Genomic DNA, 27,549 nt, shown 5'->3' on the forward strand with positions numbered 1-27,549 from the left:
GCAGACATGACAACAAGAACTTGACAACACAAGACATGCAGACATGAAACACATGAAGGGCGAGGAAGACTTAACACAGGGGTTGAAGACACAAGGGGAATCTAATAACAAAGAACTATAACAGCAACCTAGGCATAATAGAAATGGACTTAGAAAACCTTAATGGACTTAAACATAAACCATAAACATCAAAATACACTAAAACTCAAAATGCTGGGTCAAAAAAAACGCAGGATAGTGACACTGAGGTTTTTAGACAGCACCAGATCACAAATCATCAGAGTTGCTGAAAGGAGGCGTGGTTTCATGTCTGTTTATTAAAGGGGGTAACTGCATCAGCGGCAGAGCCAGGCTGCTGACCTTGAGTACCAGCTGCAGCTGAAGTTTGGACATTTTTATTTTTGCCTGCCAGGAACTGAGATAATACGAATGAGAGGTTTATCAGAGGGATTATGTGGAGTGTGACCAGGCCACTGCTACAGGAGTGTACACCCGCCTGCTACAGGTAGCTCAATTTGACGTGGTAGACCGCCTCCTGAGCCAGATATTTCTTTCAGCTGCATCCTCACATGGCACTAACCATTATAGATTCATAATCATTTTCCTGGACAGACGCAGGGGTTGTCCTTTCTTCTTTTGAGATACAGTTACTACATACACAAATACTTAAATACATGTATAAATGACAGCAAAGGTTGCTAATGTGTGCCATATGATTTATAAACGAAAGCTAAAATAATCCAAAACAACAAGGTGTAATGGCTCGATACATGCCTTATTATCCATGTTAAGAAATCCCAGAAAGTTAACTTTGTTCATAACACACACACACACACACACACACGCCTTTATTGTGAGTTGATGCAAAACAACTAGAAATAAAATTAACATCTGATTAAAAACCAAATAAAACGGCTTTTTTGTCTGTGTGTTTGCATCTAAATCTGTGCTTTTAATTCAGCTTAGACCTGAACGTCACTGACGGACCGACCTGTCACTGTTACTCACCAGTCACGGTTTCTCTCCACAGACTGCTCTCAGCCATGACACAGGCGGTTCCTCCGATCCTCTCCATCACCCCGAGTCGGGCTTTGGTTGATGAGAAATTTCAAGTGTTGGTGGAGAATCTTCCTCCAGGATGTCCGGTAACCCTCCACTCCCTCCACCACTCTGAGGACAAGGACGACTGGGAGGCATATGGTCACTACGTCAGCGACCACAGAGGCGTCGTATCAGGTGGGTCACCACTGACTTAGGATGCTGTCTCAGAGCTGGTCTTTGGAGGGTGAACAAGCTAAAAATGTTTGTGTTGGACAGTTTTTATTGGAATGTGAACTCGACTCCCTATGTGAGCAACTTCCTGTCCTGCTCATCATGCTTAACCCTTGTGTGGTGTTCGTATTTTTGTTACTCAGCCAGTGTTCATGGGTCTGGTGGACCCGCTAGAGTTTTGGCTTTCCAAATTAACACTATCAAACAATTTTATGTTAAATTACTCAACAGATGTTTACTTCATCCCAATTACAAGACATATGAACAGCAAACATGGTTAATTTTTTCCCTTTACCTTTGTTAGATCACATTTATGAATTAATGTGCTTCTCGTTTTTCTTTTATATAAAATGTTATAAATAAATCAGTTATAATCAAGTGGAATGAGTGGAAAGACACAACACATTTACACGTGAAAAAATAATTAATTGTTTAATTTTTCTTTTGAAAAAAACTGAACACGGGTCTCACAGACCCGAACACCATACAAGGGTTAAAGAGATTCTCACTCTTTTTACCTCAGTAAGCTTTAAAACGCTTACCTGATGTTTTAGTTTGGGGTTTTGGCAGTTTGTGTTTCTTGGTTGATGCTGATGACTTCACTAAAACTGCTTTATTAGATTTTCTTTAATACAAAAAAGGCACTGTTGAATTTGGAGTGTGCTTTCTGAATTTATGTGTAACTCATTGTCTGTTTACATTAATGATCAATGCGGAGATAGGTGACTTAGATTCTTTGAATTGTCTGCTGTTTAAAGAACATGTCACAGTTCTGTCTCATTGTGACTCAGCATTTTGAGTTCTTATGTTTTGGTTTGATTTAGCATTACGGGTTGTATTCCTACTTCTTAGGTTTTGTTATTGTGCCCTCGTGTTTAGTGCAGGTAAGGTTCAGTGTCTAGTCTGCATCTTTGTAAATTGTTTCTTGTTCTCTGTTTTATTTTGAAGGTCCATGTCTTATGGCAATGCTACTCGTTTCGCTTCTTCTGTCTCGTTAGGTCTTATTTCTCCCGGCTGTGTTCCCACCTGTTTCTCATTCCCTCATGTTCTTGTCTGTGTATTTATAGTGTGTATTGTTACCTTAATACAGTTTTACCCGGTTCGTAGATTCCTCAGGCCTCCAGAAAGAACACCGGGGACTCAGTAGTCAATCTACAACACTTTTATTAATCCACACTCATTGATTACACTTATTGATTACACCTTCTAGAAGGGAGATGTACAGGACCCCGGAACTCCTCTGCAGATCTCAACCCCTTTGTCCGTTTCCCTCAGTTTTGTAGAAGTGACCCCATGATAAATTGCATACCCCATGGTAAGCTGCAAACTCTGTGTCTGTGTGTATGCACAAGCCTGTGAGTGCCTGTGTGTGTGCGTACCCGTATGTCTATGTGAGTGCATGTGAGTGAGTGTATGCGCGTACTTGTGTGTATGTGTGAGTGCACGTGAGTGAGTGTGCGTGTGGATGTGTGTGCGTGACAGTTAAAACACTATGTGCGTATATTTCTATGTATGTGCCTTCTTGAGGGCCATAAAAGTCCATCTCCCTCCCAAACCAAAGATATTTAGTTACAAACTTTGAGACTCCCACCCAGGCATGGCCTGAGGAATTTCCACTCAACATTAACTCCTTTTTGTCTTAATCTCACAGTTCAAGTGGGGGAGGGTCTCCTAGAAATCTACTTCTAAGTTCATGACACAATCAGGCCTTTATTATCGTGGCTCAAGAGTTGGGAGTTCGCCTTGTAATCGGAAGGTTGCCGGTTCGAGCCCCGGCTCGGACAGTCTCGGTCGTTGTGTCCTTGGGCAAGACACTTCACCCGTTGCCTACTGGTGGTGGTCAGAGGGCCCGGTGGCGCCAGTGTCCGGCAGCCTCGCCTCTGTCAGTGCGCCCCAGGGTGGCTTCGGCTACAATGTAGCTTGCCATCACCAGTGTGTGAATGTGTGTGTGAATGGGTGGATGACTGGATATGTAAAGCGCTTTGGGGTCCTTAGGGACTAGTAAGGCGCTATATAAATACAGACCATATTACATTGAGGGCAGTGTCAGTGTCTCTACAATAATTCTAGATTCTATGTTAACACATTTCTAAACTCTAAATCAGCTAAACATTCCTACAGTATCCTCCAGTGTTCAGCGTTGTGTCATCCCTCATTGCTGTGTTACGCTCCTGGTGTTTCCTCCTGAACTTCGATCTCCCAGTATAGTTTTGTTTTGTATGCTTTTCCCCTGCCAGCAAATAGAGCTGTGGGGTTTTTTTTTTTTGGTTTGTTTGTTTGTTTGTTCAAGTTACCGCGTCTGTGAGTAATGCGTTTGGGTCCTTTCCTGCCTGCCTTCACACAGCACATTCACCGTGACAGAACATCAAATACAGTCTTGTGCACCCTGGAAGATTCCTTCCCTGTCTGCCTTGATTTAGATAAAAACCACTGAAAACCGAACCACATCTGGACCTTAATAATCAATAAACTAACTTGTTACATTGCTTGATTTCAATTACTCAAAATATCATGCTCATGTATCATAATTAGGGAGTACTACTAAAATACTAAGTTTATTATTAGTAGTAGTAGTAGTAGTAGCTGTATTAATAATTGCTGAAATTATGATGCTTTCATTGCTGTGGGAATATTTAAATCCATTTATTGTACCTTCACACAACATTGATGTATGTGTGTGTCTGTGTCTCTTCAAGGTGAGTATCACCTGCTAGTCTCTTAACAAGTGTCACTGGGTGACCTTGATCAAGTCCTATTCGTGAATCCCAGGAGGTGGAAGGGCAGGACTATGGGCAGATGATCAAACTACTGACTTCGTTTACATTATATACAACACTGAAAATTAATTTACCGATGGCCACCTAATAAACAGGGTCTTTCTCAGGATATGGGGGCTATTTTTGATTTTTGGTAAAGGCCATCTTCCGGATCCTATTTCTGTGATATGGTTTGGAAGCGATTCTGAGATTTTAGTTTGTCCCATTTGATCACTGGCAGAATATAGTTAAACCCACTCACACAGCACACTCATTCTTATATCCCATATGTTGATATCCTCCTGTTACAGTGATTTTTTTCCAGGTTGTGTTGTTCTTGTCAGTCTTCTGTGTCCTTGGCACAGATATGCTGTCCTGTTTTGTTAATTTAAAAAAGGGTGGGAAAGAAATTAAGATGGTAACTGATTATTGTCAGTGTGAGCTCTGCTCACAGACTTTTTACTGTGGTATTAATCAGTAAAGTAAGTAAGTAAAACTCTAAATGAAAAACAGTAAAAGAAAACACTAGAAAGAGTTAATTATGATACAATCAGATGGACTGGTAATGTAAAAAGATATGAAATAAAAATGAAACCAAGTCAAATGGAATAAAATGGTTTTTATTTTCTTATAGTTACCGAGGATTTGAGTTTTGGAGGCACGTATACGGGAAAAGAGCCCATGGGCTTGCTGTGGAGCATGCGGCCGGTCCCAGGCAGCCGCGAAGGCCTCAGGTAAGGATTCGGTGGTCATCTTGCCGAGCTCGTGGCGTGTAAAGGAGCTTAAGTTATCACATCAATATTTATGTCGATTATACCAGTTTCGGCATGACAAGGACTGACTTGTACGCCTTTCGGGAGGTAACAACAGACATAATTAGGCTGCATAAAGCCAACGGTGAAAGTCTTTGTTTAAGAAAAATCCTGTCTCCATAAAAAAAAACAGCAGCCTGTAATGTCATAATAAGGAATTACAATACTCATCTTGGCAACACTGTACAGGGGAAAGAAAGGAGTAATAGATATTTGTTTAATTTTGTGCATTGAAGGACATATGACTAACTAACACCATGACTAGTGTGTGTGTGTGTGTGTGTGTGTGTGTGTGTGTGTGTGTGTGTGTGTGTGGGTGGACTACCCTTTGTTTATTCTGTTCAATAACTCGTATCATTACTGGTCAGGTTAAGGAAGATAAACGTGTGCACACCAATGCTGGTCAACATCTCAGTCCACAGTGGACACGAGGACTTCAGGGACCGGACCCCTCTGGCATCAGCACTCGCAGAGAGATGGTACATGGCTCCTGGTGTCAAGAGAATTGATATTAATAAGCAAGGAGTGCAGGGGACCCTGTTTATACCACCAGGTACACCGGAAATAAAACATTTACTACTTCTTTTTTTCTTCTTTTTTTTTTTTTTAAATAATCTGGATTTTGTGTGATGGATGGGTGACACTTCTGACCCCGAAATTACTACATGAGGAATATCCTCTTTTCCTGACATCAAACTGTCATGGTCCTGGGCGTTTTGTGTTTAGTGATTATTTTCCTCTGTTCTAGTTATTCTGTGTCCTCCCCCCTTGTGTCCGGTTCGGGTTCTAGATTTCCTGTTTTGTTCTGAAAGTCTGTGTCTGTTGTCATTGTGTTCAGCTTGTCTCCTCCGGTCCTCATGTGTATTGGGTTCAGCTGTTCTTCCCTCCTGTGTGTGATTACCCAATTACCGTGTGTGTGTGTGTGTGTGTGTGTGTGTGTGTGTGTGTGTGTGTGTGTGTGTGTGTGTGTGTATATTTAGTGGGTGTCGGTCTGTGTTCATTGTCGGCTCGTCTGCGTTCTATGGTGTTCCGTTCCCGTCTCTGCGGCTCTCTGCCCCACACCCCTTTTGTATGCTCTCAGGTTTGTCATTTAGTTCTCCCAGTTTAGGTTTCTTCAGTTGTTTTCTCATGCTTCGTTGTCTCTTCTGCCACTGTCACCTGTAAATAAACCCTCACTCATATCATCAGTCGGCTGCCTGCATTTTGGGTCCTCCTTTCACTCCACAACACGACTGCTGCCCCAGCCGTGACACAAACAGAACTAAGAGTAGAAAAAACTGACTAAAATACTGTGTTTGATTCTGTTTTTTCCCCTCAGGTCCTGGACCCTTCCCTACGCTGCTAGACATGTGGGGAGGCGGTGTAGGGCTGCTGGAGTATCGCTCTGCCTTATTGGCATCTCGTGGTTACGTTTCTTTCTCGCTGGATTACCTAAGGTCTGAACACCTGTCAGCAGATGTAGAGTTTAAGTACTTTGTTAAGGTTCAAAATATTGGGGATGGAGACAAGAGAAAAAACCACAATAACAACACTGGTCCGGCCGGGTTGAGTCAAACGATGATTTAATGATCACACACGTGGGAGATGGACACTGATGCAGACAGCCTCAAAATCTCAAAATGGTGGAGCATTGCTCAAACTTTTATAACCTCTGGTGCCTCCACCTTATCATAAAAAGCCTAAACATTCACATGCTCTCTCTCACACAGCGCCTAAGCTACGACCTTGGCTCCCTGTTTATCTGCTCCTGCTGAAATGGGGCAGAAAACTCCAGCACACTCTGTTCTCTTCTACTCAGACAAATTAGACAATAACCTTCTGCGAACAGTATTTCTTATAACTCAGCAATATAATGCATCATAAAACAATATCATTCATTCACAACAAGTCAGCAATTTAATGTAATGCAAATCAGTTTAACTAATGCAATAGTTATCAGCTTCTTCTAATTCAGGAGAATAATGCAAACTAAAACTACATAATAATTCACAATCTTTAATTAGGGGTATAACATGGCATAAAATAATATCATAATTTTACAATTCCCCCTGATGAGGTCATTAGAATAATGACCTCACAAACACCCTGTAGCCCAGTGTGGCCGGGTTCATCTCTTCTCACTCCTGAGGTCCTTTGTCCCCCTGAGGGGCGAACCATATGTGGGATGACCTCTGTGTTTGCGCAGTTCAGATGCAAGAAAAACTATGATTCCAACAGTAGCAGGTCCAGATGACACTCCCCTGTTCTCCCACAGCTTTATTTGGTGTTCCCTTATACCATTCAGACGTACTCAGACTAGAACCTCTGTCCGAAGAGCTCTTAACCTTTATTTTATTGCTGCAGCTACCAGTGTCGTCCAGTTGGGTGATCCTCTGCTCTTAATTCTTCAACCTTAGGGGTTAGACAACCCTTCAGTCGTAACACAGATCAGGGGATTATTCTGCTCCAATTTCAAACAACGATCTGTGTATTCTCCAGAAAAAGGAACAGGAAGGTGTCCCCTTTTTGCCCAAAAGCCTCTCGAACTTCGTTGGTCTGGTGTTCCCGGATTTCCGCCAACCCCTTCATGGTTATTGCTGTGTTTATGGGATCCATCCTTTTGTGGTGACTAGCTGGAGCCCAAACGCCATGACCCTTGGACCCAGTTGATGTCTCGGCAGTCACTGTGTCTGACTCTGCTACGGAGGGTCCTCGCATCTCTGTGACCTCGTCTGGTGTCTGTTCCTTTCTCTGTAAGAGACAGAAAACCAAAACACCTCTCTTCCTAACCCTAATAATCTAATGTTGTTATCTACTGACCTTCTAGTGATTCAGAATTGGTCTAAACATTCAGAATGTCCCAGGGACTTATTCTAATCATATCTTATGTGTGTGTAAGCATGTTTGCATTTAGCCCTCCGCACTCAAGGCATTTCCTACACTTTATCAGTCCGGACAGTCACGCCGAACGAAGCTTCTGACCTTCAAAAGGCCGAGTGCCAACTCGTTATAAGCACATTTGCAAGGTGTGTCTGAAAATTATTGAAACCCCTCTTTTTAACAAAAGACAAAAAATTAACAAATCTTCTAAACGCTATTCAGTTCATTTCAATGAGTAATGATTAAACATGAAAGTGATAGTTTATGCTTTTTCACTGATTCTCTAAAAGGTCCGCTTAAGCTTTACCATTCCTAAATTATTAAAGACACAAATGAAGTTATAAAATGTTCAAATAATCCTGGTTTGATGTTAAAGCTCAACCTTCCCCCTCTTTTTTGACACATTCCAATGTGTCAAATCAACGGAGCTAGAACATTCAAAAAAAAAAAAGTTAGGCAGCTACAAAGTTTCCCAGACTCTTAAGGTGATCCGCGTGTAACGTTCTGACTCAGGTATTTAATATTTTAATAAATCTCGTTTAATTAACTGCCACTATTTAAACTAACCTTAAAGACATAATTTAAGAAAAGATCACAAAGAATAACATGATATCAGTGTTTTGTAAGCGCGTGCGGCCCTCCATGCTCGAAGCCTTTCCCCTCAATAGATCAGCCAGACATTCGCGCTGACTGTAGCTTTTAACCCTTATTAACTTGAGCACAACTCTACAATGAGCAACAAGTTGCAATATGTATAAAAATGATCATGGTTACACCTGCAATGAAAAATTATATCATTATCCTAACACCTGTAAATGGAAGATTCATCAGAAGTTATAACAATCACAGGAACACAGATGTTAGTATAAGGTCAAAAGCTTCAATAAATGATCATCGATGCAATGCTTGTTGCATGATTCTCATACAATAATAATGCTGACATTGAAAATAACAGTATAACACCCCCTTTTGTCCCGTTTCACTTGACACCTAAACGTTTATAAATGCCTCTTTAATTCTTGATTTTATTTCCCCCTTTTCTCCCCTTACTGACCACAGCAGGGGGATCTTAGTTTTGAATCAGCCATGAATCCAGCTCACCTGATTCATCAGTGAGCTCCACCATCACTGGCGTCTGACAGGGTGGCGCTGCATACTCTTCCTTTAATATCACTATTTTCAACCTGTTAATGAGAGTGTTTAAACCTGAAGTCGACTACGTCCACAACAAGTCAATACAGCTGTAAATGTGGCCAATTATCAATCTATTACCAATCAATAACAACAGATAACTTCTATTTTATGCATGCTTTTAATCAACCACTCACCCAGAGGATCTCCAATCCCAGGAAATGCCTTCTCCTCCTTTAATGAGTCTGTCCTCCTTCCATGCCCTGGTAACTGGTCCATCCAGAGCCATATGATCTCAAATATACATACGACAAGCCAAACCACACCTTGGTCACACCAACCCCTTTCCACCCCCAAGATGTCCAATGCCATCCTAGTATGGACTGTCAAAAGTGGCTTTAACGCTGACTGTTCTGACAATCCATTTTATAACGTTCCTGGTCAGATTTGCCAATCTCTGCACCAGAGTTTTAAACGTTTCGCCATTTTCATTAGGTTTTATCTTTTATTTAGTTTCGACTCCAGATTTTCAATTTTTTGCCAGTTGTAATTAGTTTTTACCAATTCTTTGCTAGTTTAGTCTAGTTTTTATTTTCTGAAAATCCTTAGTTTCAATTTAGTTTTATTTGTGTTTTGCAAAAGTTAAGTGTAACAAAATCTCAGTTCCATCATATCAGTCATACTCTTCTAATTATCCTTGGGTGTTGAGACTAATAACTATTAACTCTTGCCGCACCGAGTGTTCCTAATTTTGGTTGAAGTCAATTGATAACCTTTTGAAGGCGATTGTTTCACACCTTTATTTAGATGTCCCAGTCCTGTTATCTCGGGATACATCACGCTGCCTTATCTGGGGTTAGCTATTTTCTTGGGATGCGAGTTAAGTGGGTGAGCTCTTCAACGAGGGGGAGCGTGCTCCCCCTGATGAGGTCTTCTAGGTAAGCTAGGTTAACCTTCTTGTGTGAGCTTTTCAAGTGCACTTTTAAGGTTTGTGGGATTTTTTTTGTTTTATAAATGTCCCTCAAGACCCCCTGATGACCCAGTAATTCATTTTTGCGCACTGTAGTACACATTTAGTTTTTTGCTTGTAGCTCTCATACTCTACTTGCCACTCCTCTAAGTCCTGATGTTTCTTAGAGAGGACAACAGTACCTTTAAAATTATGTCACATGTGTGGGGGTGTGGCCTTGCCAATTGTTTTTCCCACCTTTTCAAAATGGCTGGCGTGCCCACAAGCACATTTTATGGAAGAGAGAAAGGTAAGCTTGATATTTACATTTAAAATGTTTTGTTAAACTCAGATTTTTATTTTATTCAAAAAATAAACATCTGGTAAATAATTTCAGGGGTCTTTAAGAATTAGGCTCAATTACTTTCACAGGGAACATGACTAATTTATTAATGTGTGCTCTACACATTGGGACTTTATATTTATATTTATTTCACTTTTTCCTAATACCCAACTTTTGACAAAGGCGGAGAGAATTCTTAACACAATTATTAAGGGAGATTCAAACATAGATTTTTCAAAATATGAGAGGGTCAGGACCCACTAAAAGCCACAGAGAAGATTATCGAGATGCAGTGGCAGATGTAATAGAGAAAGACACAGGGCCACCTGAAATCTGTCGTCCTATCTGGTGCAAAACCAACATGTAGTAGAATCTGGAATTTTGATTTTGAGTTAAAAATAAAATATGGGTAAAATGCAGAAATCTTTTCCAGTAAAGTAAAAAAAATAAGTGTCGCAATTATAGTTGAATCCATAACACCTAATTGTTTCTACGAGATCACGTCGTTGCTGAGAGTTATCAGTGATCTCAATGTGTGAAAAGAATTCACAGTATCTGGGGTTTAAGCTCCTCTTGGCTGAGAAACCTGGGACAAACATGTGAACAAGACCTGAATAATACCAGTAATGAAGACTTCTCTCCAAAGATCAATAAAAGGAAGCCCCAATCTGATGAGAGTCTAGCAAAATATGGTTCACTCCACTTGCCTGAAATGGTTAGCAGTCCAAGGCATTTCAGTTGTAGAATGATTGGGTACAACAATGAAACAGATGTGAGATGAGGGAAGTGCCAAATGTTCCTTTGTGTCTCCAAATAAAATCAGTACTTCCTCAGATATCCTAAATAAATGGACTTTTGTGAAATAGAAAGTTCAGTGCCATCACTTATTCCTAAACCAATAGTTTACAGCTAGTGAAGTGTCAGTGACTTCTGGGTTGGTCCCTGATCTTCATCTTATGAGATTGTTATTTTAATAACACTTGATTCATTTAAAAGAAAAAAGAAAAAAAAGAAAAAAGAAAAAATGAAAATATTTTCTCCCTGTTTTTTCTTATTCTCTGGGTCTCAGGAGGACATCATGTGCCTCTCCACTACAAGACTCTTGTTATGTCTACAAAACAGTCATATTAAAATCATCCTCAATTCTATTCTGGCGCTGTCTCCCGACTTTTCCTGACCTGATTCTGCGCGTGAACGGAGCAGCAACCCAGACGACTCGACTAACGTACTACCTTAATTTCACTATAGCAGGGCACGCACACATCAATGCAACCAAACACATTTTGCTATAAATCTAGTTAATTTTAGTTAGTTTTGTGAACATTCAGTACAGTTTTAGTTAGTATTTCTTTTTTTTTTTTGATTTTATTACCGTTAACGCAAATTTTTCCACTTCTACTTTTCGTTATTTCATTTGTTGTCTTTAATAATAATAATCTCCTCTGCACCCTTGAATAAACACCATTAACATGATCAACCTTTTGCTGCTTGTTATTTCACCATCTTATTGAATCAAATACTTCATGCTTATGTGGTTTACGACATTATATTTATCTAAATCTCCACTTTGTGTCTAAATGTTTGAAGAATTTTTGAGGGTCAAATTTTGAGAATTTGACCATAGAGAAAGTTATGGCGTTATCACCCCCTTTGGGGATTACCTGTTTCCAGTTTTGATGATATTCCTCCCCGTTCTTTATTTTTGCAAGTACCCCTCTTCGGTGGCGAGAAACTGTTGGTGTGATCAAGCGGGTGCTGTAAAAACAAAAGCTCAGGACAGAACAGTCACCCGTCATGTACTTCATTCAAAATTAACAAATATCAAGCTTCATATTGATCCTCTGAGTGTAATGGTACATTTTAATTTGCACTTCTAAAAACAATATTTTCTTTATTTTACTCTTGTTCTTGTGCAGCACCACCCCTCAGCACATGCCCCTGTTATTTTATCTTACTTTTGAATTGTTGACTACTTCAAGAGAGCGCCCAAAAGACGGGGACCAGTGTTTATCATTACATATCTCCATTTTGAGTGTGGCTGTCTATCATTCCCCTCTTATTCATAGACCTCGGTGGAGGGTTTTTTGTTTGTTTGTTTTTTTTTTCCTAAAATTAATTGACTCTCTATAGTGACCCACTATGGTTAATAATAACATGCTCAGTCATGAGTGGGATCAAACCTTTTCTTCACTTTAGCATTTAATATTCCCAACAATATAATGTGATACATTAATTAAAACACAGCTACTAAAACACAATTTCCTTAATGCAAACATCAGTAGCTCAAAATTAGCAACCAAAGGGTTCAGTCTGCAGTTCACACTGCTGTGAAGCTACAGCTCTTTAGTCTCTGTCATTCTTCTGTTCTTGCAGACAAAACAAAGCAAAACAAAACATCCACCCTTCTTTTACAGGCTGGGTGAATTGTCTGTGGACATTCAATAATCCTAAAGTCAGCACCGTTTTTGTCTCAGTATCAAGTCAGTTAAACTTTTAGTCGTCAGTCCATGACTTTTAGTCGTCAGTCATATGCATACATCCACACACATTCATACCAAAAGTTGCTGATAATGGAGTCTCACGCGCTGCCTATTCGAGGCTCCATCACCAGCAAGATGAAGTCATCATTTTAAAGGAAACAGCTCCTTGTTTGTTTTTCCTTCTTTGGACTGGATTGACTCGCTGCAATCCTTTTAGGCTTCAGGATCAGTGTCCCATATAAGTCAATTTTCTCCCAAGCTCATTATAATCATGGAGAAAAAATACTTTGCGACTGTTTTCAATAAGAATATTTTATAGCGCTTTAAAGTTCAATCTCTCAGGCCTGGATTAAAGAGCTGATTTGTTAAATCAGGAACTCACAAAATACCAAAATATCACCACCGGTGGATCACACCTCTCAGATGTTCTTATCTCAGTGCACTGTAACAAAAGCAAAAACAAACGTAAACAATAAAACACTCATATAATAACAGATACTGGGGCCCATTGCAAACATGTCCAAAGTTCAAACCATCTTTCTCTCTCTTAGAGAAAGAGAACAATCCAAACCTCACTGATAGAATCAACCTAGTGTCAAACAAAACCCAAAGATCAACCAAAACTCCTTTTTGCACCAACAAAACATGTTGGATTTACTTGACTCAATAGTGGACACTAGTTACACACCAACTCTTTACCTTGGCAAAAACGTAAACAACTAAGTTGAATCAACACAACCTTTTCATAATCTCTTCGAAGTAAAACTCACACCATTCATTCATCATTTTCGCTCTGTACCACTGCTCCTTGTTAGACTGTGTGAAGCACAGTAAACAATTCAGTGGAGGCTTTGAGCCATAAACAGACATCACGCACAGACATTGTTTTCATTATCAAAGTGCTTCAGACCATGTCCTCTAAATCTACACAAATGCCCTCTGCGTGGCATGAAATACATTTAAGCAATAAATAATCAATCAGTTCTTGCTGTTGTAACCAACTCCGTATTTGGATGTTTGTGTGCAGCATTTGGTAGTAAAGCATTCTTCATTGCATCAGCGTGTGTGTGTGTGGATCACTTCTCAGTTCATTGAATCAACATTTTAATTTGTGTGTGTGTGTGTGTCATTTCTCCCTCAATCAACGAGTGCATATGTTCATATGTATGTTTCTTTTCACTCTGAGTCGGTGCATGTAGATGTGTGTGTTTGTGTGGGTGTTTGTGTTCATCACTTTCCTGTTGTAGTGTTCTGGGTAAACCACGGCCTGAAGCGTGCCCTGGGTCCTGCCCTCCTCCTTTTCAGTCTGTTTGCATCCATTGGTGCTGCTGCTCAGAGTTCTGTCCATACTGGTTCTGGCCCCAATTGAGGCAGTCCTTTTCTCCAGTGTCCAGCATCTTCTCCTTATTTCGCTCCTCCTTAACTTGACCCTTTTGCTTCGGTCTTCCTTCAGGGTTTTGATACGCAGCTCAATTGTCTGGATGTCCGTTTGTTGCTTGCAGAAGTGCGACTGCTGTCCGTTTGTTTGCAGGTGGAACGGCTGACATCCAGAAGGTGTATAGGAGAGTCTGCAGCTTCCACCTCCCCAGTGGAAGACCTCAATCTTTGTTCTGTTAGTTTTACACAGGCCTCAAGGCTCTCTGGGATCCCTGCTTGCACTTTCAAGCCCACGGCTGAGGTCGTAGTCGTGGTCCCCTTCCACGGGAATGGAGTCCATGGTTGTTTGGGTGTCTCGGCCCGAGCGTTCAGTCCAGAGCTGGGCAGCCCAGGACGCTGAGCGATCGGAGGACGGCAGAGGCGACAGGAAGCCATCCCCCTAACGTTCGCTCCATAGCAGACCGGACAAATCACACTGCTCATCTAGCTCCAGGATGCTCCGGCCTGATTTCAAGTCCGGTGTCTTGGACTCCAAGCCTGATGGGTTCGATTTTCAGCTAGCTCCTCCTGGGCCATGCTCAGTTTCTGCTCTGATGCCTCGAGGTCTTATTGAGGGCAGAAACCTCAGAGTCTTTTCCGTAGAAATCAGATTTAAGTCCATTGATGTTTTCCTTGCTTTGCTCCACGGCCTTTTGCGGCTCTGCTGTTCGGCTCTTCTCAGAGGTCAGCTCCTGGCCGAGCCCCGACACCTGTGCCTTCAGCTTATTTTCTCCTGGTGCTTTGTCCATTCTGAGGTGACCTCAGTTACTCCTCCTGTCCCTGGCACGCCCTTTTTGCTGCCCGATGGTCATTGTTGGTCCGTCACTGTCCTGCACAGTTTTAATGCAGAGTGGTTAAGGTCAGCATGGTTTTGCTCGGCCTCACTTTTCATCTGGGCTTAATGGGCGTCTCGTCACAGCTCTGTCAGCTGAAGCTGTCTTTTTCCATATGGCAAGAATGTAAAGAGTGTGTGAGAGGGGTGTGTCCAATCAGGCACAATGCTGGTGGCTTTGCGAGTGCCTCGTTTTCCAAATCCAGATGTTTCTTTGTCACGTACACAGCAACAGAGAGAACAGTCTGTTGTTGGGATGGCTGAGGTCTTTCACGATCTTCCTGGTTTTGGTCCAGCACCGCCTGCTGTAGATTGAGTGCAGGTCAGGGTGCTCGGAGCGGATGGTGCGCTCAGCTGATTGCACAACCCTCTGTAGTGCTTGTCTGTCCGGCATGGTGCTGTTCCCGAACCAGACAGTGATATAGCTGCTCAGGATGCTCTCAATAGTTCCTTTATATAAGGTGGTCAGAATCGGTGGTGGGAGCCGGGCCTTTCTCAATCTTCTCAGAAAGAAAAGACGCTGACAGAAATCTCCCCGTGTAGTGAAACGGGCCTTGGATTATCGCTCTCCGTCTCTGCTGCATGAGATCATTTTCCTGCAGCACTGTTGACATTTTCAAGTTGTTGTTGCGGGTTCAGCTGCTTTAGCATTTAGTCAGAGTCACATCGAAGATGGTAAAGGAGAGAGCAACGATGGTAGAGGGGAGAGCAGGAGTCCAGGGTCAGCCTCGGCTTTTCCGGGCCGACAAAGCAGCCTGTAATCAAGCATAAAGAGAAAAAACAAAACAAAACAAAAACAAAAACAAACGAACAGGAAAATCATGTTGTATTGGCTGCGTTATTCAGAGAGGGGAAAAACAACGGGACCAGGCCCTGTGTCAGCCTTCTCTCCCCCTTTTTTTGTTTTTTCTCACCATATAATCCTCTCATAACCCACCAAGCTGACAGGACAACACAGGTACATGTTAAAATTCTTAAGATCATGTTTAAAGCACAAAAATGGAATTTTCTTTCATTCAGTAATCACTTGTATTAATCAATCAGAAGAAAACATGTCACAATTTGACTTTTATTAACCACTAAATTTGTCGTGTTATCACTGGTTGTGATTTTTTTTTTTTTTTTTGAAGTTAAGTTGTTGTCCTGCAACCCAGAGGGTTTATTTGTTAGTAGTGGATAAACTTTATTGTGTAACGGCGGGTGTATGTTAAGTTTCACTGCTTTAAACTTGCTGGAAAATCTTCACGTGTTCATGGGTGTAAGCTGTTTCTTCATTGCGTGTGTGTGTGTTTGTAGGTGGGCTAATTTAACGTTTTTTCTCAAACGAGGCATTTCTCTAGCACGTGCCTCTCTCTCACATTTCTCTGCTTGTGTGTGTTTTTATTTCACCTTTTTGTTGTGATGCTCCAGGCGCCTTCCCAACCTCCACAAGTCTGTTGGCCGCAATTTTATGTGTAAAACTTCTCTTAATTTCTCCTTTAATTCTCTGCTAGCTGCTGTCTTTTCCACAGCTGCTGATTCTTGCTGATTTTGTGTCCATTACTATAATTTTGCTTCGGCCGCCGTGCTTGTGGGGGCAGTTGGTCCAGCCCCATAGCCACCTGTATCAACACACTGAGAGATTTATTTAATATCATTTTCATCACTGTTAAATAGACTAGCAGGCAAGACGCCCACCTTTGCACTGCAGACTACATGCCAGTCTCCCAACACACTCCTCTCTGAGTTTCAGCTTTAAAACCCAACCTCATTCACACCCTAGTCATTCAAAACCTTATTTGTAGTATCATAATCAGCAAAATCAGCGTTTTACTTACAGGCATGTATCATTGTTTGTAAATCAAAATTATAAAACTCAAAAACACGCTAAACAGGAAGCAAAGTCCTCTGTGCGCGTCACAGCTCATTTGCATGTTCACACACCGTCTAAAAATAGCTCGCAGTGCTGCAGCTGCACGTCACACACAGGGTCACACAAAGCTCAGACAAAACTCTATTATTTTATATTACAAAGACGTCTTATATTTACAATCACTGACAGGCCTGACAGATTCAGCACCTAACAAATTTCGACAAATTTAGAATAACGGGTCTCACCGAAGAAAGTCTCACTTTTTTGTAATCAATCAACCAGTATCTGTTTCCTCCAGAACAGCCTATGGCCTGATTTCTAAAATCCCTAACTCAATTTAACTGTGTCCAAAAAAGCACATCACACCATTTAAACGGTGAGGAGATTCTAACTCCTAGCTTATTTCGGGATGCCCTGTACCCCACAGTTAAACCAAACTGAACTAACCCTGTTCGCCGACAGGTCAAGACCGCGCGTCCACGGCCAGGAGGGGGCGTAACCCCCGGGCTATGTGCTTCTTAGCAGACTTCTGGGCTGCCGTCCTATAATAATTTTCACCTAACCGATTTTGAGAAATTTTACCATAACGGGTCTCACCGAAGAAAGATAACTTTTTTACGACCAATTAAACAGTCTCTGTTACTTCTGGGAACAGTCTCTGTCCTAATTTGTAAAACTATTAACCAGTCTCTGTTACTTCTGGGAACAGTTTCTGTCCTAATTTCCCTACCAAACTACCTGAGCCTTCAGCTCAATATCCAGGGACTCAAACCCAACATTCTCTGTTACTTCTGGGAACAGTTTCATATTTCTTCAACTTCATTAAATACTCTTAAGCAACTTTAACTGCATACCACACGGTGATTCTCATCAAAATCAAAACAGACACTCTACCAGTAATTTCAGTGAGTAGACTTTAATTTAGTCATATCCAATTTGGCACATTTTGGAAATAATTCAACAGGTAGTGCCTTACCTTTAGATAAGCCGGCTTTTGTCCACTCAAATCAGACCACTGGCTCGTGCCTGTCCGTTCGACAACCTCGGACCGTCCAAACTTTTAAATTCCACCCCAATACCACAGGACGAGCCCCCAAAATGTTAAGGTTCAAAATATTGGGGATGGAGACAAGAGAAAAAACCACAATAACAACACTGGTCCGGCCGGGTTGAGTCAAACGATGATTTAATGATCACACACGTGGGAGATGGACACTGATGCAGACAGCCTCAAAATCTCAAAATGGTGGAGCATTGCTCAAACTTTTATAACCTCTGGTGCCTCCACCTTATCATAAAAAGCCTAAACATTCACATGCTCTCTCTCACACAGCGCCTAAGCTACGACCTTGGCTCCCTGTTTATCTGCTCCTGCTGAAATGGGGCAGAAAACTCCAGCACACTCTGTTCTCTTCTACTCAGACAAATTAGACAATAACCTTCTGCGAACAGTATTTCTTATAACTCAGCAATATAATGCATCATAAAACAATATCATTCATTCACAACAAGTCAGCAATTTAATGTAATGCAAATCAGTTTAACTAATGCAATAGTTATCAGCTTCTTCTAATTCAGGAGAATAATGCAAACTAAAACTACATAATAATTCACAATCTTTAATTAGGGGTATAACATGGCATAAAATAATATCATAATTTTACAACTTCGAGGTTTGTGCGATTTACATACTAATGTGTTTTATGGGGTTTTTTGTTTTGTCTTTTTGGACAAATAATACTTTTCCTTTTTTTTTTTTTTTTTTTTTTACTTATACTTCCAGTTTTACATGATTAGTAATTAAACTCTGGGTGAAATCATTAAAAATAATAATAAAAAAAAAATCTTTCAATCTAATTTTTCTTCAATGCCGTAATATCTAACACATTTCATTTATTTCACACAGAGTTCTTTCAGACAAACCAACCACACTTTCTCTCCGTATAGCACTGCAACTATGCCTGAAAAGGAGCAGGAAGAAGAAAATATTCTTTTTAAACCCTGCCCCCTATCTGCAATCCAATTTATATTACAAGTGGGCACCAAAAATCAAGGAACAAACTAACATTTATCTCCGGTTCTAACGCAAACCAAACAACAAATTTACAATCAGCAATATTCCACTTCACATAGTAACAAGGAGAAAAGATAAGTAAATAGAATAAAATGAGGCAAAAAATAACGGATCCTTTTTCAATTAACTCCAATTTCATTCATATTCTTCATATTGAGTTATCGTTTTAGACATGTAACACTTTTTAAAACAATGTAAATTTATACATATTAAAACCTTGTTTTAATATCTCATTAATTTCCAGTATCACTCTCCTATTAGACAGCATTTAACATTATTAGGAACCATCCTCAAGTGATACCAGACAGAGTTGGAATTCTTGGTATTTCCCTGGGCTCCACGGTGGCCTTCAACTTAACAGCCTACAGCACCATTATTAAGGTAAACGTGGTGGGTAAGATTTCCTTCCTTCTTGATGCAGTGATATTGTGGATTGACAGTGATGAAACTGATTGTCAGTCTCTTGTAACAGTTTGGTGTCCTGTGGATTTGGTGGCTGTCAGGCGTGAGGGCCCCGGTGGTCTGATCGCCACTTGAAAAGTCTGGCTGTAGGTACTTAGGATGTGGCTTCTCTGTTAGGAAAGGAGCCTGAACTTCTTAACCACCAGAAAAGTCAGAAATGAGACCGTCTTTAGCATCCTGAAGAGGGTCTCGACTCTTTCACTATGGAGTTGCCCTTGGTGAGAGGCAGCATGCAGGTGTGGGTATACTATTTTCTACTCGGTTTAGTGGGTCCTGACTGCTGTTTGCACCTAATAACAATTTTTCTTAGACTGGTGGATAAGGTGCTGGAATGTGCTCCATCTTGGCACTCCATTGTCCTACTGGGTGAATTTGGCACTTATGTGGGCAGATGAGGTGTAAAGTGACGATGCTTGATGGACCTGGCCTGCCCAAACATACAGGGAGTGCAGAATTATTAGGCAAATGAGTATTTTGTCCACATCATCCTCTTCATGCATGTTGTCTTACTCCAAGCTGTATAGGCTCGAAAGCCTACTACCAATTAAGCATATTAAGTGATGTGCATCTCTGTAATGAGAAGGGGTGTGGTCTAATAACATCAACACCCTATATCAGGTGTGCATAATTATTAGGCAACATCCTTTCCTTTGGCAAAATGGGTCAAAAGAAGGACTTGACAGGCTCTGAAAAGTCAAAAATAGTGAGATATCTTGCAGAGGGATGCAGCAGTCTCAAAATTGCAAAGCTTCTGAAGCGTGATCATCGAACAATCAAGCGTTTCGTTCAAAATAGTCAGCAGGGTCGCAAGAAGCGTGTGGAAAAACCAAGGCACAAAATAACTGCCCATGAACTGACAAAAGTCAAGCGTGCAGCTGCCAAGATGCCACTTGCCACCAGTTTGGCCATATTTCAGAGCTGCAACATCACTGGAGTGCCCAAAAGCACAAGGTGTGCAATACTCAGAGACATGGCCAAGGTAAGAAAGGCTGAAAGACGACCACCACTGAACAAGACACACAAGCTGAAACGTCAAGACTGGGCCAAGAAATATCTCAAGACTGGTTTTTCTAAGGTTTTATGGACTGATGAAATGAGAGTGAGTCTTGATGGGCCAGATGGATGGGCCCGTGGCTGGATTGGTAAAGGGCAGAGAGCTCCAGTCTGACTCAGATGCCAGCAAGGTGGAGGTGGAGTACTGGTTTGGGCTGGTATCATCAAAGATGAGCTTGTGGGGCCTTTTCGGGTTGAGGATGGAGTCAAGCTCAACTCCCAGTCCTACTGCCAGTTTCTGGAAGACACCTTCTTCAAGCAGTGGTCCAGGAAGAAGTCTGCATCCTTCAAGAAAAACATGATTTTCATGCAGGACAATGCTCCATCACACGTGTCCAAGTACTCCACAGCGTGGCTGGCAAGAAAGGGTATAAAAGAAGAAAAACTAATGACATGGCCACCTTGTTCACCTGATCTGAACCCCATTGAGAACCTGTGGTCCATCATCAAATGTGAGATTTACAAGGAGGGAAAACAGTACACCTCTCTGAACAGTGTCTGGGAGGCTGTGGTTGCTGCTGCACGCAATGTTGATGGTGAACAGATCAAAACACTGACAGAATCCATGGATGGCAGGCTTTTGAGTGTCCTTGCAAAGAAAGGTGGCTATATTGGTCGCTGACTTGTTTTTGAATGTCAGAAATGTATATTTGTGAATGTGGAGATGTTATATTGGTTTCACTGGTAAAAATAAATAATTGAAATGGGTATATATTTGTTTTTTGTTGAGTTGCCTAATAATTATGCACAGTAATAGTCACCTGCACACACAGATATCCCCCTAAAATAGCTAAAACTAAAAACTACTTCCAAAAACATTCAGCTTTGATATTAATGAGTTTTTTGGGTTCATTGAGAACATGGTTGTTGTTCAATAATAAAATTATTCCTCAAAAATACAACTTGCCTAATAATTCTGCACTCCCTGTATATTGAATGTGTGTTGCAAGCATGTAGCTAAGGCCCTAGTCTTCAAGATCTTGAATTTCTACCTCTGATAGAACTTAAACAACATCCAGAGGGAGGCTGGGGATACAGAGTCTGAGAGAGTCTGAGTGGACCATGTTCCATTTATTGTCACTGCCAAGATATTTGTACAGAGTTTTGCCCATAAAATCATTGGCACCAGTCATAGTGGTTTCCTCAGAACCAGATTTACACCAGAGAGGAAGGAATCCATTGAGCTGGAGAACGAGTATGTGGTGGAATTAAGGCATGACGGGACCACAGATCCGTGTTTTGAGCCATGTTTATTTTTACATTTGTCCCACCACCACAACAACCCTCTCAATCCTGCTTCTCCGTGATTTAACACCGCAGGCGTGATCTGCAGGTGCGTCCACAAGGCACCACAGACCACGCCCCACCACACACCCCATCGCTCAACTGAGGCCAGGGAGCCATCCAGCTGAACCTACCTACTTCCCCCGCCCCACCGGCCTCAACCCAACGACAGGGCAGTGTCTTTTGCTGAGGCCGCCCAAGTCTCCTGCGGTGATGGCAATGCTGGTCCGGAGGCCGGCCACACTTATAGCGGCAACGCTGGCCCGGCGGTCGGCCACCTGGCGAACTGGCATGACCGTGCGGGCACAGCCGTGAGCACCTGCTCACTGCCGGCTGGACCGGCATCAGCCCGTGTCTCGCTCTCGGCCCCAGGTCGTGCAGGTCCCCCTAACACGGGGACCTCCGTCTCCCCGCGCAGCTCCTCCATCGTCTCTGGCTGGAGCAGCTGCTCCACTGCTCCACCGCTCCGCGCAAGGTGGTGCCCAGGGGCATCTTTTCAGGTGGCGCTCGGTCTGTTCCCACAGCTCTTCCTGCTGGTGACACACCTCCACCGCCTGCTCCCACTGGATAGCCGCCGTGCCAGCGATCATATGGGACAGCTCCTCCCTTCCCTGGCTCTGTTGTGGGCCTGTCATGCCGCATCCTGGGTTTCGGCACCAGTGTGGTGGGGTTAAGGCACGACAGGACCACAGATCCGTGTTTTGAGCCATCTTTATTTTTACATCCATCCGCATGGACCACAGACCACGCACCACCACAGAGTGCTATCGAGCTTGGATATCTTCCAGAACTCTTGCTGCAGCTGACAAGTGCTGGCAGGCCAAGCAGAGTGCAGCCCTAGAAGCCATGGAGGAAAACTTTCAACTGGTCTTGAAGCAGTTCCAGAAAACCATCAGGTGTCTCAAGTAGGGGAAGCAATGCTGTACTCACACTGTGTACAGTATGCATGAGACCCAGTCCGGGAGTCGAAGGAGTATTTCAACAGTCATCTCAATCACACCTACTCGCCTTCTTTAGAGAAAACAGAGGCGGATAATGAGGGGGACGACTCGCTCACAACTCGTGGAGAGGTCAACCTGGGGTGGACCAGCTCTTTATCCTCTTAGAGACATTTGAGGGTCTGTGGGAGTTTGCGCAACCAGTCTGCATGTTTCGTAGACTTAGAGAGGATATGCCCTGGGATGTCCTGAGGAGGTTGGGATCTCTGTCTGATTGTTGCAGGCTGTTCAGTCCTTGCCCAACTGTAATGAGAGCTTGGTGTTTTTTTTTTCCAACAATAAGTTGGACTCACTCAGAGTTTGACCTGAAGTCAGTCAGGTCTGCCTTTTATCACAAATTCTGGTCTCAATTTATGGGACAGAAATTCTAGGTGGAACCAAGTGGCGGGCATACTCCCTTTTAGTGGTGTCAGGATCACATCTGGTTTTTGCAGGTGACGTGGTTCTTCTGGCTTCATCACCTGATGACCTCCAGCTTGCACTGGGACCGTTCACAGCTGTGTTCCCAGTTGGAAAAGAGTGGAAACGTTTTTGGTTGAAGTGCAGCTTAGTATTTTCCATTAATGTGTCTATATGGGTTCTGCTAACTTTGTGCAATTGAGAAAAAAAGATGTACATTTACATTTTTCAGTATGACAAAAATAAGCACATAAAAGAGACCTTCAATGCAGATGGTCAAAATGGCAATTCCAGGAGGTTTAAACATTCCATGTTTTGTTGAAAACTAAGTTGGAAGCTGGTCTTTGGGTCTTTTAATTCAATGTGCAACATCAAATGTTTTGATTTATCATTGTGTTCCAGCCTCGCTGCATTGTTTGCATCAGCAGCAATCACTATCACCCACCTGGGACCCTGAAGGCCGGGTTTAAAATACTAAGCAAGTACGTACTGTTGACTGTTTGTCATGAAAATTTAATGATAATACAAATTATTGTTACTAATATGTATCATAGGCATTTTCACAAGGCACATTTCGATGAGAACAACTATATGAGCTGGAGAAGTTTTGCTCTGGATCTTATCGCTGACCCCTCAAACAACGTGGAAGTGAGTGCTGTATTATACTGCATTATACTACCAGTAGACCTAATGACCTCTCCAAACCTGAGTTGGACCTCTTAGTTCCTGTGGGATTTTTAAATCTGCTTTGTTGACAGGTGGGGAGAATTAACTGCCCGATGCTGCTGGTTAATGGCTGTGACGATCAGAACTGGCCTACAGTGGAGACAGCGGAGGAGGTTAGTGATGCTCTAAGACACGGGTCTCAAACCCGTGGCCTGGGGTCCACTTATGGCCCACGTCATCCCTGCTTGCAGGCCGTATATTGACATGAAGAAATATAATGCAATTTGGCCTTTGAAGTTACTTTTTTTTTTTGTTAGGGAGAATTTGTTTTTTGTTGAAAGCAATATTAAAAAAGGTTCTTTAAAAAGCAAAACATTATTTAATATAAAGGCAATATGAGCAGAGAGCCCAAACATGTTGAGGGACTGGCTGTGTTAGTTCAGTGAGAGAGTTATTTGTAAAGAAAACTATTTTCACTAGTAGTCCAAAACTAATGCGTACACTTATTTCCGCATTTTTATTTTGTTAAATACAAACAAAATTATAGCAGAAGTGCTGCCACGTGTCTGGCCATTAAGAGAGAGTACCAGTTTGTTTATTTGGTAGTTTAATGAAAGTTAGTTAAGAGTGGGGGGGGGGGGGGAAGAATATTTCGTTCACATTCGAATTTATGGTTTGTTATACAGTATTTGAAATTTAAAAAAAAATAAAAAATTTGTGCGTGGTTTCTTGTTTTTTTTTGTTTTTTTTAAGTTTGTTTTCTACTTGAACACCAAAGTGGCCCTCCAATGAGATGACAGTGCCAGCAATGGACCACAGCTCATTTAAGTTTGAGACCCCTGTTCTAAGAGCATTGGTTTAAAAGATGTATTCACACTCCAAAAACAATAAAAATTTCAGAATATGAACTTTGTTAAATGATGATGTCAGCATAAAATTAAAGTTGACCTCTGACCCACAGGTGGCTAGGTTGTTGCGTGAAGGTGGAAAGGAACACCTGCTGAGCAGATTAGCGTATCCGGGTGCTGGACACCTGATTGAGCCGCCATTCTCTCCTCATTTTAGAGCTACGAAGTTTATCATACTAAACAGTAAAAAGAAGGGTCAGTTTCTTTCTCTCTCTCACATACTCACACACACTTCAACCTGACTTCCAGGAAGAATTTCTGGTTGTAACCACTATACAGGGAGTGCAGAATTATTAGGCAAGTTGTATTTTTGAGGAATAATTTTATTATTGAACAACAACCATGTTCTCAATGAACCCAAAAAACTCATTAATATCAAAGCTGAATGTTTTTGGAAGTAGTTTTTAGTTTTAGCTATTTTAGGGGGATATCTGTGTGTGCAGGTGACTATTACTGTGCATAATTATTAGGCAACTTAACAAAAAACAAATATATACCCATTTCAATTATTTATTTTTACCAGTGAAACCAATATAACATCTCCACATTCACAAATATACATTTCTGACATTCAAAAACAAATCAGCGACCAATATAGCCACCTTTCTTTGCAAGGACACTCAAAAGCCTGCCATCCATGGATTCTGTCAGTGTTTTGATCTGTTCACCATCAACATTGCGTGCAGCAGCAACCACAGCCTCCCAGACACTGTTCAGAGAGGTGTACTGTTTTCCCTCCTTGTAAATCTCACATTTGATGATGGACCACAGGTTCTCAATGGGGTTCAGATCAGGTGAACAAGGAGGCCATGTCATTAGTTTTTCTTCTTTTATACCCTTTCTTGCCAGCCACGCTGTGGAGTACTTGGACGCGTGTGATGGAGCATTGTCCTGCATGGAAATCATGTTTTTCTAGAATGATGCAGACTTCTTCCTGTACCACTGCTTGAAGAAGGTGTCTTCCAGAAACTGGCAGTAGGACTGGGAGTTGAGCTTGACTCCATCCTCAACCCGAAAAGGCCCCACAAGCTCATCTTTGATGATACCAGCCCAAACCAGTACTCCACCTCCACCTTGCTGGCATCTGAGTCAGACTGGAGCTCTCTGCCCTTTACCAATCCAGCCACGGGCCCATCCATCTGGCCCATCAAGACTCACTCTCATTTCATCAGTCCATAAAACCTTAGAAAAACCAGTCTTGAGATATTTCTTGGCCCAGTCTTGACGTTTCAGCTTGTGTGTCTTGTTCAGTGGTGGTCGTCTTTCAGCCTTTCTTACCTTGGCCATGTCTCTGAGTATTGCACACCTTGTGCTTTTGGGCACTCCAGTGATGTTGCAGCTCTGAAATATGGCCAAACTGGTGGCAAGTGGCATCTTGGCAGCTGCACGCTTGACTTTTCTCAGTTCATGGGCAGTTATTTTGCGCCTTGGTTTTTCCACACGCTTCTTGTGACCCTGTTGACTATTTTGAATGAAACGCTTGATTGTTCGATGATCACGCTTCAGAAGCTTTGCAATTTTGAGACTGCTGCATCCCTCTGCAAGATATCTCACTATTTTTGACTTTTCTGAGCCTGTCAAGTCCTTCTTTTGACCCATTTTGCCAAAGGAAAGGATGTTGCCTAATAATTATGCACACCTGATATAGGGTGTTGATGTCATTAGACCACACCCCTTCTCATTACAGAGATGCACATCACCTAATATGCTTAATTGGTAGTAGGCTTTCGAGCCTATACAGCTTGGAGTAAGACAACATGCATGAAGAGGATGATGTGGACAAAATACTCATTTGCCTAATAGTTCCGCACTCCCTGTATTAGGTACACCTGAAAATCAAGGGTTTGAATTTTGAGGTCCCTTAAAAATATGTTTACACACCAGGTTGCTAAAATCTTCTGCTTTGTGCTTTATTAGTTAGCTCTGTAACTGTGTGTTTTTCAGTGATATTACTGTGGGGAGGACACACTAAAGCTCATTCAGATGCTCAGGAAGACTCCTGGAGGAAGATCTTGAGTTTTCTGCAGCTTCACTTGTACCATAGCCCGAGTGTTAAAGCAAAACTGTGAGAGTCACATGATGTCGAATCACTGGTGTGATATACTGACCATGGTTTCATTCTGCAACTGCTTTACTTAGATGAGTCAGGCTATGTCCACACGTACGCAGGTATTTGTTAACACTAGGATTCTGTGTCAAAAAAGCTCAAAGTGTGTTGTTGTTTCAATGCAGGCATGAAGCCATAATAATTTTATAACCATATTTCTTATTATGAACCTTGCTTGATTATGTAAGCTCATAGTGAGTACGTGTTTTCCCCCCATATCATTAGTCTAAACTGTTGCTTTAAGACCCTAAAAACACCTTTCATCCATACACAGTACTTTCAATGCTAAGAAATATTATTATATACACTACATACATACTTTCACTGATATTTTCAGTAATTTTATTCTATTTAAGACAGTGTATTATTGTCTTAATGTAATTGTTTGACTAATTAACCTCAGGTGAAGCCATGGTTGCCCGCCAGACAACGAGAAAACAAGTAGCTATTGTACGTAATAGGCAGTTAAATAAAGAAAACAACAAAATACATAAAGCCGTGAGAGAAAGAACTCTTAAAGATACCTGGAAAAGAAGAGAAGATAAACAGAGACCATAGAGTCCAGCTAGCTTAAACACCAATGCTAGCAACTCAAGCCAACCAGACACATAAAAAGAAAAGTGTCAGTATGGCTCAAAGTCATGTGACACGAAAGCGGTTTGCAATACTTGATTCACCGCGATATGGATCTCTCAGCAAAGTGCAAGGATCTCCAAAACAGATTGAGATGTATGGATCTCAAAAGGAAGTGAAGGAAAGGATACGGTCAGGTTTGTGAAACAGCTACTTCAAGAATGATAGTGACGTTCCTCAATGCAGCAATAAAAGATAAGATTATAGAGCAAGCATGGAGCCAGAGACAGGTCTTCTTCCAAGATAAACGGATCTTCTTCAAT

General features: G+C 41.8%; 1 protein-coding gene across 2 annotated transcripts; it reads left to right on the top strand.

Moving 5' to 3' along the window:
- On the top strand, positions 1-27,491 carry LOC309691796 (peroxisomal succinyl-coenzyme A thioesterase-like). 2 transcript variants are annotated; one of them, XM_082509739.1, is made up of 11 exons: positions 1-505; positions 1,031-1,236; positions 4,663-4,762; positions 5,209-5,393; positions 6,159-6,322; positions 19,038-19,157; positions 23,375-23,454; positions 23,527-23,620; positions 23,731-23,811; positions 24,600-24,741; positions 26,491-27,491. In XM_082509739.1, the coding sequence occupies exons 1-11, from the start codon at positions 453-455 to the stop codon at positions 26,613-26,615; spliced, it is 1,350 nt and encodes a 449-aa protein (XP_082365865.1). In that variant the 5' UTR covers positions 1-452; the 3' UTR covers positions 26,616-27,491. The 2 variants fall into 2 exon arrangements, with proteins under 2 accessions (XP_082365865.1, XP_082365864.1); XM_082509738.1 differs by lacking the exons at positions 19,038-19,157; positions 23,375-23,454 and having other exon boundaries at positions 6,159-6,276.
- The last annotated feature ends 58 nt before the right edge of the window (positions 27,492-27,549 follow it).

This window comes from Aulonocara stuartgranti (genome assembly GCF_965226115.1).
Source record: "Aulonocara stuartgranti genome assembly, chromosome: 17".
NCBI classification, from domain to species: domain Eukaryota; kingdom Metazoa; phylum Chordata; class Actinopteri; order Cichliformes; family Cichlidae; genus Aulonocara; species Aulonocara stuartgranti.

Excerpts from the sequence above, each read along its gene's own strand:
- LOC309691796 (XM_082509739.1), top strand. The coding sequence starts at position 453 with ATGTGGAGTGTGACCAGGCCACTGCTACAGGAGTGTACACCCGCCTGC. Across the intron at positions 6,323-19,037 it reads AGTTTAAGTACTTTGTTAAG|ACAGCATTTAACATTATTAG; the intron begins GTTCAAAATATT and ends CTCTCCTATTAG. Across the intron at positions 24,742-26,490 it reads ACTAAACAGTAAAAAGAAGG|TGATATTACTGTGGGGAGGA; the intron begins GTCAGTTTCTTT and ends TGTGTTTTTCAG.